The 12,172-nt window shown below is 38.6% G+C and overlaps 2 protein-coding genes across 2 annotated transcripts; both read left to right on the top strand.

The window, feature by feature from the left end:
* The first annotated feature begins 3,047 nt into the window (after positions 1 to 3,047).
* On the top strand, positions 3,048 to 4,473 carry LOC113698085 (karrikin insensitive 2 receptor IA-like). Its single transcript, XM_027217767.2, has 2 exons — positions 3,048 to 3,682; positions 3,793 to 4,473. The coding sequence occupies exons 1-2, from the start codon at positions 3,315 to 3,317 to the stop codon at positions 4,238 to 4,240; spliced, it is 816 nt and encodes a 271-aa protein (XP_027073568.1). The 5' UTR covers positions 3,048 to 3,314; the 3' UTR covers positions 4,241 to 4,473.
* A 5,536-nt stretch (positions 4,474 to 10,009) lies between these two features.
* LOC113698060 (karrikin insensitive 2 receptor CA) lies at positions 10,010 to 12,172 on the top strand. Its single transcript, XM_027217730.2, has 2 exons — positions 10,010 to 10,688; positions 11,543 to 12,172. Exons 1-2 carry the CDS (start codon positions 10,321 to 10,323, stop codon positions 11,985 to 11,987), a joined length of 813 nt encoding a protein of 270 aa, XP_027073531.1. The 5' UTR covers positions 10,010 to 10,320; the 3' UTR covers positions 11,988 to 12,172.

Here is a 12,172-nt window from a genome sequence, read left to right as displayed (position 1 = left end):
TATCGGGTTTTCGTGTATTGCACAGCTTATGGAGCAGTGCTCTGAATCTACCAAAATGCACATTCTGGTCCAATGTGAGTCATCGTGCTCCACCCCCAGAACAACCCAAAAAAACCGTGGCGCAACCAGTTCCTGCTTGTCCAGTGCCCGCTTACGATTTCAATCATTTTCTTTTAACTAATTTTTATAGTGCCGAGTGCCCAAAAACATATATCTGTATGTTTTCATTTTCTTTGGAAGGGTCTGCTCTAGAGGTGTTAAACATAATTTCAATTATGTTGATCTGCTGAAATTCATCCACTGGATTTGAGTATGCCTTGAATTTAAAATGGGTTTAAATTGATATCTAATTAAATCCATTTTATTGGTGGACAGTGAGTTGTCCCGATTCACCCATATAAAAATAACTTATATATTTAAAATCAAGTTTTAGTGGATATTAAGTAAATAAAGTTAAATTTTCTATCAATCTAACACCAACAGTATGTGTTATTTCTCATCATACAATATAAAAAAAATAATAATAGAATTTTAAGGCCCCGTTTGGTTCTAGGAAACCACTAAGAAAAAGGAAAGTGATTCCATCATAATTGAATTCCCACGTTGGGTTGAGGTGGAAAGCACAGGGAAAGGAATTCAAAGGAAATGGCTAAAGAAACCAGCTGTGATCTGCTTTCAGGTAAAATCTCTTATTCGAATCTTTTCTAATATGCTTCTTAATTCTCCCCCTCTTGTCTTGAACCCGTAGATATCCATAGCTAATTTTCAGCCTTTGGCCCGGTGATCACCGCCAAAACATTAAGGCTTGATGGGTTCAAACCTAACCTCCTGCTAATTGCCACCATATATGGGTCTGCTTAAAAAATCTATACGAGTGTATAGTGTACCTGTCTGGTCGAGTGATAGTTTAGTCCTCTCTGAGTTATCTTTGGGTCTCTCCACGCCTCCCTCCCTTTAGTATAAAATAATGTAGGTCTACCGTATTCGACGAAAAAAAAAAAAAAAAGAAGCTTCTTCTTTCTTTCCCTTGAATCGACCTATATTCTTTCTCTGTCAAGACAAGAAAATGAGGGAGATAGGAGTTTTTGTCTTAGTACGAGGACCAGGGTTAGGAAGGCTTGTTGCCAGCTGCAATTTCCTCCACCATCAGCGCCAGAAGTTTTAGTAGAGTAATGGAGGCTGTGAAGGGTTTCAGAGTTCCCTTGAGAAAAGATGGGGAATATGCTAAAATTTTAAAAATTTTCAAATTGGCCCCAAAAATTCTAGCCAATGCAGTATAGCAATCCTCAAGACTTTTAGTTTGTAGTATTCGTGCATGGACTTTACTTTTGCAAATTATTGTATGACCCTATTTGCTTTTTAGAATGAAAAGGTAAGGCATTTGAGTTTTAATCACCTTCAATAAATACTAAAGTAAATCGACTTACCCATGTCGTGATAATTTAAAATCTCCATTTCTTAGTTAAGATGGGTTTATTGTTCCTTATTTATATGACTCATCGAAAATCGAACATTTTTTAAAATCATTTTTATTGCTGTACATTTCAAGGATAATAAAAAAATCCATAATTCCCCTAGTGTTATCAATCTCTTTCAAATTAAAATATAAAATTAACATGGCATGATTTTGTTAGTGAGTAAAATGCAAAGGAATTTGTTGATTATTTAAAAAAAATTGATTAATTTAATCGATGTTAAGCAGTTGTGTTTCAAGTCATTACATACTCAATGATTGCAAATTGGTTTTGCGTATGTTTTATGCACAATATGTGTTAACTAGTCTATTATGGTCTAACCGGCTTAGAAGAATTTTCTTTTTATTTTTTATTGACATTAATACAATAATCAAATCATACTTTATTATAAGTCTCTTTTTTGTCTATGATGCTAAAGACAACTTATTATTTTTCAATTTTCCATGGCTATCTTACATATCCAGTTCAGATACATTCCAGTAATTAGTTAATACTACGCATGCTTTCATTTATTTTGTTATAAATGATTTAGCCACACAAAAAAAAAATTCCAATAATGCCTGCTGTTTTTAGGAACTCTTCTCTTGACAAATTCCAATAATTATTTATTTATTTTTAGGTGCGAGGACGGTGGTAGAATAGCGCAACGGATCCTATGTATCACATCTTGTCTCACACCCTATCCCACCCCTCCTAAACTTGCCAAGTGTTCTTTTATTAATCCAATCCTGAAACAACCCAACTCGAACCATGTTTAATTAATTAACCGATTAATCGGGTTGAGAAACTTAATCTCTATAACCAAAATCAATTAAAATAAAAACCCAAAAAACAAAATTAGAGATTAAACAAGGCACACAAAAAAACCCACAAAATTCGGGCAGGACAACAAAGCGCAATTCAACGCAGCAGGCCACGATTTTGGTTTCCCATCAGATTGGTATCCTTCTCAAAAGCTTCATCGCAACGCAGCAGGGCTGTCCGAGTTCATCATCTTCACCATTCAGCTTTGACGAAATATTCACGAACGAAGCTTCGAAGCCCTACATGGAGACTTCTCCATAAGAAACAGGAAGTCTGATGGGAACTGCCTTGGGAGGGTAACAAGAAGTCTCACGGATGAAGCTTTTGAGAAGGATACCAATCTGATGGGAAACCAGAATCGTGGCCTGCTGCGTTGAATTGCGCTTTGTTGTCCTGCCCGAATTTTGTGGGTTTTTTTTGTGCCTTGTTTAATCTCTAATTTTGTTTTTTGGGTTTTTATTTTAATTGATTTTGGTTATAGAGATTAAGTTTCTCAGTCCGATTAATCGATTAATTAATTAAATATGGTTCGAGTTGGGTTGTTTCAGGATTGGATTAATAAAAGGACACTTGGCAAGTTTAGGAGGGGTGGGATAGGGTGTGAGACAGGTGTGGTACAGAGGATCCGTTGCGGTAGAATAGATTTTGGGAAACTCGAAACTCATAAGCAAGCAATGGCATCAACCAACCACATGAATTAAACTACCTACACGAGTTTATGTCGTGGACGGTTAGATATTTAACGGATGAGCTAGCGATGAACAAATATCACACATATATGGTCCTGAAGACTGAAGCCCTAATAGCTGGAAAGAATATCATCGATCTCATTATTAATCAATGAACGTGATCGACGCCTTTCCTTGATCCCTATCACCGGTAAAGTCCAAGCGGCCTCCCTCGCCCCCAATAGTCCACGGCTACGGTCCCATTGCATTATCGTTCCCCAGACAAACAGGCAAGGGCAGCCCAAGAAGTTAATAAAGAGAGAGAGTGCTTGGCATCCGTTAGTGACTGAAGAAGAAGAAGAAGAAGATGGGAGTGGTTGAAGATGCACATAACGTGAAGGTCCTGGGGTCAGGCGAGAAGACCGTCGTCCTTGGCCATGGCTTCGGCACCGACCAATCCCTTTGGAAACATCTCGTACCTCACCTTGTTGATGAGTACCGCGTCGTCCTTTACGACAACATGGGAGCTGGAACGACGAACCCCGACTACTTCGACTTCGAAAGATATGCCTCTCTTGAAGGCTATGCCTATGATTTACTGGCCATTTTGGAGGAGCTCCAAATTCAATCGTGCATCTTTGTCGGCCATTCTCTGTCCTCCATGACGGGTGCAATTGCCTCCATCTTTCGCCCTGATCTTTTCGAGAAACTCATCATGATTGCGGCTTCCCCGCGGTAAAGAAAGTTTCGCTTCCAATCCAATAGTTAGGATTGATTGCAGTGCGTTATGTACTATGACTTAAAAAAAAAAAGAAAAAGTTGCTTATCCTTTTGATTTCTTGAAGGTTCATAAACACTGACGACTACTTCGGAGGGTTTGAGAAAGAAGATGTGGATCAACTCTGCAATGCAATAGAGGCGAATTACAAGTCGTGGTGCTCTGGATTTGCACCCCTTGTGGTGGGGGGAGACATGGACTCGGTTGCCGTCCAAGAATTCAGCAGGACCTTGTTCAACATGAGGCCGGACATAGCACTGAGCGTGTTTCGGACCATATTTACGTTCGACCTCAGGCATTTTCTCTGCCGCGTCACCGTCCCTAGCCATATCGTCCAAAGCACCAAGGACTTGGCCGTACCTTTAGCTGTGTCGGAGTATCTCCACCAGAATCTTGGGGGCCAGTCTCTGGTTGAGGTCATTTCTACGGAGGGTCACCTGCCGCAGTTAAGCTCGCCGGACATCACAATTCCGGTCATTCTCCGACATATTCGACATGATATTGGAAATGAGTAGTGATTTCTGATCAGCGGACGTCGTTTGTACTTGTATTTGTACTAAGCTTCGTAGATGGGCTTTGACTGTGTGCCAGTGTGCGTGTGCGTGCGTTTTTTTTTTTTTTTTTTTTGTGAAAAAAATATTTGTAACGTTTGTTTCCATTTTCAATTCCTCTTACAGCTTAGAGGTAATTGTATGTTTTAGTGATCGTTTTTTCAATCGTTTTATTTAAGATTACAATTGTTGCATAATGATCAGTAACGCTCGTGCAGACAAATTACAATTTAGTGAAAACTTGATCCTAAGAATTCTCATTGCTAAAGGCTCACTCTTGACAAGATTATTAGCTCATTGTAATGGATAAGATTTGAACGGTGGTGCAAACTGGAAAGTCAAAACTAATTCTAAAATTGGCAGCTTGCAGAAATTGCCCTGGAGGGTGGGTATATTATGAGCCTTAGACTGGTGGCCACTACCAAGTTTTTAAGGCTTTGGTGGCGTGGGAGTCAGGGGTTCGAAACTTGCCTCCTACCAAATTGTCACATTATGTGATCCTTTAAAAAATTCAGATGGATGCGTTGTGCACTGTCTGATGCGGTGGTGGTTCTGTTTCCATCGATCCCTCGATCCCCCATAGGCTTAGTTGAGCTTTCCCCCTAGTTAGATTAGAATAGAGTAGGAGTAAGGATGACGCGCTTGGTGTGACCGTGAGGGGACTACACGTTTTCAAGCTCCTACCTCCCAACAGCATGATACCAACCATGTCCAACAAATTAAAAGTTCAACTCAAATCGTTTAATGTAATTATTTTATGTAAACTTGAATTTACAATTCATACAATTAAGTTGGCGTACAATTTATGATTACACCAACATTGTATGAGTTCATACTAATGATAATAAGAATTACACGAATTGATTTAAACTAACAAAACTCCACTTGCCGAAAAAGAGCTAAACATTACCAAGTGCTTGTAATTAAAACTAAAAGAGGGTTTCACAAATAAAACTCCAGAATAAGTTTCCCTAATTAACATTGCAATGCCAAACAACGTCCGAAGGCACTACTTGAAGAGAAGGATCGCATGGCCGTTGTGCTTTTCTTCACATGTATTATAACCTTCGTGGGCAATGCCGCCACGCGCATGTTTCAATCAGAAGGGTACATATAAGCAAGCGGGCCAACTTGCGTTGGGCTAAGCGGACGTTCTGGCATACAGCTCATTATATCTGGAACAGGATAAGCCCAAAACATGCTACTGTTTTCAGACCTATCAATATAAAACTCCTGTAATTGGGCTTTCCGTCAGACCACAAATGGAACGAGAAACCTTTCTTTGTGGTCAGTTTAATAGTCAGACAAACGGACGGGATTTTCCAAATATAAGCCCAAATTAAGAACTGGATAGGAGTTAGCTAACCAACGCGATAACTTTTAGGGAAGAGAAATACACAAAAGCATCCACAAATTAGATAGTAGAAATACATATATTTTAGGGATAAAGATATAGGAAATGGTAAGACTTAAAAAGAAGTAATGAAACTCAAGTCTGAAAACTGAATCCTGAAATTTAAAATCTGAATCTATAAAGTTATTGAATTATTAAATATTAAATTCAATATATTTAAGTGCATGTCACATTCAGTGATAAGTGAATAGTTTATTGCTTAATTTTGAAAGCAAGTTTTATCTAGAAAATTCAGTATCACTTAATTAATTCAAATGTTCAATTTTTTATTATCAAACGGTCTGAATATATTAAAATCTGAATCTATTAAGTTTAAATGGTGAATTGAATTATCAAATAGGATCTAAGAGTAATTTGCAACTCTATGAATTTCAGCATCTACCATCTCTCTCTCTCTATATATATGGACGAGGGGCCAGACAACCGCTCCTGGCAATTGACGGCCATGATTTGGTCAAAAAATTTTGTGCGGCTCAAATCACTCCTTGTAACTCGATTTTCACGTCGTGTGGGACCCACAAAAAAGTTGTTTTAGTGTTACTCACTATTGTTCTATTGTTACACTTTGTATAGATGATATTATACCGTGTGCAAATAATGTTACACCTTCCGAAACGGTTGAACTGACAACCGTTCCAGCCCCCGAATCCCTATATATATGCACTTCCTTGAAAAATAAAACATCTCAGACGTGAAAATCATAAAACTTTGGTACGCATATACATCAATCAATCAATCAGGGAAATGGCCTAAATTAGCTGTTGGATTCATGGCCCATTTGATCAATAATGAACATGCACGAAATTCTTGCACCATTTTTTATGACAGACTATACCTCTCGTCATCAGACGTAAGTATAAAGATGCATGTGAGGTCTTTATCATATTAACATACATGTTCATATATGCAGGTATGTCCCTTCTTATCATAGGTAACACCAATAATATACCATACCATGAGAAATTCACACTCGAGTCTTCAAAGGATGTCTTCGTTTGGACTCTGGGGTCTTTAAATACTTGTCTAAAATAGTCAATCGGCAGGTGACAAGACGACAGTCTTGCTATATCAGGATGCTCAGCCCCAAACTAACTCTCATCCTTGACGGGTTAGCCACCGAGTGAAATACTATATATGGTGCAGGTCACAGGTTTAAATTTTTACAATTACAATAAAATTTAAATCTTGTGCAGCAGTACAATCTTTTGGTCTAAAGACATAACCTATCTCTTTTAACTCTCCTCATCCGTAGAAGTCGATGGTTAACAGAAAAAAAAAAAAAAATGGCCATACGAATAAAGGAGTCGTGCTGACCCAATGACCTACTAAGTTGACAATGCATTCAGCAGGTCAACCGGACCTTTACTAATCCGAAATTTTCAGAACAAATAATGTGACGTGCTCCTAGCTCGTGGCAGTTCAATATGGGTAGTTTTTCTTTACTAGGGAATCAACATGCGTGTTTGCTTAGCATCATTCGGGACAACATGTAAAGAAAGCAACTAAAAATGTTCTACTATAGTTGATTAATGTGTAGAGCTGTTAAATGTACAGCCTGCTTGGCTTTGGTTCGTACAAGCTTGAGTTCAACTCGTTAATTTAATTAAATGAGCAAGCTCAAACATTAAATTAGACCTGTTTAATTAGATGAACCAAGTTAGGTTTGACTCGAGAATAGTTCGTTTAAACTCGTCTAGACATTTATTCAAACAAATATTACTAATTTTTCTTAGTAATTGTGTAGATTTATCTTGTCTTGGTTGCTTAAGATTTTATTTTGTTTAACTATTACAAATCCTTTTTATATTTGGTGTAATTTTTCTCATTCAATAGGCTAATTAAATTGGTTATATTTTTTGAGTTGTAAAATTGTATAAGATATTTAAACACATTTAAACTTTTTAAGTTCAAATGACTCAATCATAGTTTGAATTTGAATTCAAGATAATTTTAACGAGTTAAATTCAAACAAAATTTTTGACTCATTACATAAAGGAGCAGAACTTGAGCATGACTTGATAACTTGATCAACTGAACTTGAAAGACAACGGTTCAGCTCGATTATAACTCTATTAATCTATAATAAAATATATTTTCCGGAAGGGCCCTTAATTGCGCCTGCTTCCTCTCTCTGGTCCCTCCACAGTCCTCTCGATTCCCAGGGGATCTGAAAGGGAGATTGATCTTACAGCGAATTGATGCATCAAAATGAGCAGGGCATCCCTCGAAACAATTCAAATGAAATTTCCTTAGCGTGAACTATAGACTTGGACAGGAGCAAGAACTAATTACGACGCCATAAGAGAAAAGGACGTTGTCATATTCCTGTCGTGGCGTAGTTTATTACCTGTAACTATCTTCAGTTTTGTTTAATTAGTTTCTAAACGAGAGATTGGAAATTCTCTTTTTATTAACATAAATATTTGCAAAACCTTCCATAAGCACCTGAGGTTCAAGGAAAAGGCATTAGGCGTGCCACGTAAGCCGTATAGTACATTAATATCACTCACTCGTCATTATATTAAATAATGGTGATGGGTCATTTCTTGTATAGCAAGTGCTAGATAAGGAGTGATTCACCACATTATTTGACGTAGTTTTGATTGGTATTAGTGTATTGTCACGTGGCGTGTGACGTGGTGTAGCTAATATTTTTTTTCCAGGTCGGAAGTCTGTCTTGATTTCTCAAATTCAATTCAGACTTGTCCGGCTTCTAAAACTAGATAAAGGCCTTAAATTCTTGCACAAAATCATAAATCACCTCTAATTAAAAACAGCATCCGTAACTTTCTCTAATTTGATTCTTGGTAAAACTACGATGACATTATTTTGGTGGATGTAGACTTCCGCACAAAAGCCTGCAATCGATCGGAATATGCTGCATTAGTGCACTTTCACCATGGAGTAGCATTTGCCGAGTACTCTTGGTCGCCGGAGAGGAAATGAGAAGCCCATCATGTATTGTCAATCTCAGTTGGCCTCCAACATGAAAATAACCCCTCATCAATAGTGAGACGAAAGCAAGGCTGTCCATTGTGAAAATCACAGTCGACGTGACCTGTTGGGCATTCTCAACTTCAGCTAAGATTAATCTTTTTTTTTTTTTTTCCCTCCAAACTTCAGCAAAGATTAATTACTACAGAGAATTATCTCTACATGTTTATCGTCTGGTATCGTCTTTCGAATTGTATGCTACGACAAATACGATAAATATATATCCTCATCATGGAAGTTAGAGTATGCCGCTAAGTACATTAACAACCTTCTCATGACGATTACGGTGCAGAACTTTTGTAAACTAACAGAAACATCAGCATCAACAACCACCCAATAATTGTGTTACTAAAGAAACTAGCCAATTTCGAAGATCCAATCAAGCAAGATGAGTCGTAATCTTCAGAGCATGGAGTCCGCGCAGGGCAACACTTATAAAACTGCTGACTCCATTAGGAGGGAATCTCACACAATTTCGTCGACCAATCCCCATCACAGCCCCAGAAGATTCCACCGCCCCATCATGCAAACTTCGATTGTCTCTCAAATTTGTTAATCCTTCTTGATTAGTATTATAATAAAATTCTTAACCCTCTGTCGTATGCAGAAGGATTGAATTAATCAAAATGCAAAACCAGCTGTCCGTGATCCCTCCATCAGCTCACAAATGGATGACGACCACATGCAGACGAATAATTTCAATTTGTATACGCGTCAAACATCAACGCTTAAGCGAATTAACTTTTCTCTTTAATTTTCTAGTTTTTTTTTTTTAAGAGAGTGAAAAAATTTGGGGGAGTCCCTATACTGTCATTATTGTCCACTTTCAAACCCCTGATTTATTCTTTGTCTTTGACTGGTTCCTGGACAATTAAGAGTGTGTAATTTGAAGAATTTTGGCCATTTTAAACATAAATTCTGCCGGGATACAAGGGCATGTTCGTCTGATCATAATGAAAATTATTCAGAACTGAATAAAAAGTAGCGAGAGTAGGAATAGAAACCTTGAAAAGAAAAAATCCTTTATTTTGCTTGAATTCTTAGTCAAATTTCTCTACGAAAATCCTAAATTCGTTGTTTTTTATTAGTGTTGGACAAAAATGCCCTTCGAGTCCGTTTGGATTTATGTCTAAAATGGTCAGAAGTCCTTAAAACTATGCAATTTTAATTATTTAAGGGCTAATTGGAGACCAAAAAAATATATCAGGGGCAAAAAATGGGCAACAATAATAATTTAGGAACTCCCTAGATTTTTTACTTTTTTAAAAAATAATTTGAGAATTAACTTTGTATAGGCATGTACACAGCATGACCATTCGTATGTACGTGTATTCTGATCAAGAACAGTGCTGAAGCACATGTGGTTCTTAGTCGTTAGTCATCATCCTTCGTCCCACTATAAAGCTCTCTCTCCGTTACCGCCCAGAAAAGTGCTAAAAAAATCTCACAGATGGTAAGTCAAGTAGCAGACAATCAAAGCCCAAGTGCCTGCTTAATCCCAATATAAACAAGTTTTCGAGTCTTGTGGACTGACCATCACAAAAACTAGCCAGCCTTGCTGTTAGACCTAATTAGTTCATCGCGGCGAGGAGAAGGGAAGGAGAATAAGTGGTACCGTACTACTAACATAAATCAGATGGGGATAGTGGAGGAAGCTCACAACGCCAAGGTCTTAGGTTCTGGGGAGCAGACCATAGTGTTGGCGCATGGGTTCGGGACGGATCAATCGGTGTGGAAGCACCTGGTGCCACACCTAGTGGAGGATTACAGGGTTATTTTGTTCGATAAGATGGGCGCCGGAACCACCAATCCGGACTACTTTGACTTCGAAAGATATGCTACTCTGGAGGGCTATGCCTATGATGTGATCGCAATACTGGAGGAGCTCCGGGTGGATTCCTGCATATATGTTGGCCACTCCGTTTCGGCCATGATTGGCGCCGTCGCTTCTATTGCTCGCCCTGACCTCTTCACCAAACTCGTCATGGTTTCTGGCTCACCTAGGTAACTAAATAGTAATTACTAGTACTGCCTGCTCCTGCAAATTAATTCCCACCACGCCCAGCTTGTACACCTGAATTACAAAGTAATACTGAACACGTACTGGAATTAAGCTAACAAACCCACAAATTTTCCCAAAATTTCGTTACTTCTTATGGACTAGTTTAGTACAATATTCAGGCAAGGGGTCGGTGGTGTTGTTTTTTTTTTGTTTTACAAGAAGAAGAACTGCAGCCATAATCCTTGGTTTCCATCTTTTGGGGTTAATTGGAGGCCAAGGGGAAAAAAATCACGTCGTCTAATCAAATGGTCATCAGTAGGCCCTGTCGTCATGTTAAGGTCTGCGGAGTATTCGTTGCTTTTACTGTTCTAACTCCTAATGATGGAAGAAATTTCATTTCCTCTTAGGGGGAAAAATTTTTCTGGAATTATTTTATCCTAAAAATTTTATAATGTGAAATCAACCAAGCTCTATATTTTACCACCTGTAGGTAGGTCAGATACCGTCTGCTGCTTTCCATTTGTTCCCAACTGTGTATCATGAAAGCGAACGTGATGCAATAGCAATAATCTATTTTCTCTCAAGTTGACGCAGCCTTCGGGTTGAGAATTACAAGTTGGAATTGATGTATTCCATTCCATTTGTTTTTTCCACTTAGTAGAAAAGAATGACTTTTGAAGTGGGGCCTGGAATGGCAAAACCATGCCCACCCCCCTTCATAATCCGACAAACATAACGAGGAAATTCTACATGTAGTCAATTGATTAAATTATTAATTTTTTTCTTCCTACACTTCTTTCGTCATTCTATTTTGCTTTTATTTTTGTTTAAAAACAAATTTCCTCCAATCAAACAGGTACCTTAACGACGTGGATTACTATGGAGGGTTCGAGCAGGAAGATCTGGACCAGTTGTTCGAAGCCATGAAGTCAAATTACAGGGCATGGTGCGATGGATTTGCACCCTTGGCCGTTGGAGGAGACATGGACTCGGTTGCCGTGCAAGAATTCAGCAGGACACTATTCAACATGAGGCCTGACATAGCACTCAGCGTTGCTCGAACCATTTTCTGTAGTGACACGAGACATTTGCTAGCCCATGTGAGGGTGCCTTGTCGCATCATCCAGAGCATGAAGGACTTGGCCGTACCGGTGGTGGTCTCCGAGTACCTTCATCAAAATCTAGGGTGTGAGTCCGTGGTGGAGGTCATGTCCACCGACGGTCATCTTCCCCAGTTGAGCTCGCCGGACGTCGTCGTTCCGGTGCTGCTCAGGCACATTCGTGATAATATTATGGTTTAGGGAATTTTTATTTGCTTGTACTCTTGTTAATTAGCTTTTTTTATTTGCAGCGTCTTTGTGGAAAATGGTGTGGTTAATTTGTGCAACGAAGTTTAGTGTGATTTTCCGGTACGTGTATGCTCGCAAGTTTCCTTTGAGAAAAGGCAATCCAAGGAAAAAAAAATGAAGAATCTTTCAGTGCAGTA

This window comes from Coffea arabica, chromosome 7c (genome assembly GCF_036785885.1).
Source record: "Coffea arabica cultivar ET-39 chromosome 7c, Coffea Arabica ET-39 HiFi, whole genome shotgun sequence".
NCBI lineage: Eukaryota > Viridiplantae > Streptophyta > Magnoliopsida > Gentianales > Rubiaceae > Coffea > Coffea arabica.
Note: the sequence above shows the minus strand (reverse complement) of the source record. Positions and strands in the feature narration are given on the sequence as shown.

What these genes read in the sequence shown, in the direction of transcription:
- LOC113698085 (XM_027217767.2), top strand. Translation starts at nt 3,315, where the DNA reads ATGGGAGTGGTTGAAGATGCACATAACGTGAAGGTCCTGGGGTCAGGC. An exon ending in ATGATTGCGGCTTCCCCGCG is followed by an intron (nt 3,683 to 3,792) that starts GTAAAGAAAGTT and finishes GATTTCTTGAAG; the next exon opens with GTTCATAAACACTGACGACT.
- LOC113698060 (XM_027217730.2), top strand. Translation starts at nt 10,321, where the DNA reads ATGGGGATAGTGGAGGAAGCTCACAACGCCAAGGTCTTAGGTTCTGGG. An exon ending in ATGGTTTCTGGCTCACCTAG is followed by an intron (nt 10,689 to 11,542) that starts GTAACTAAATAG and finishes CCAATCAAACAG; the next exon opens with GTACCTTAACGACGTGGATT.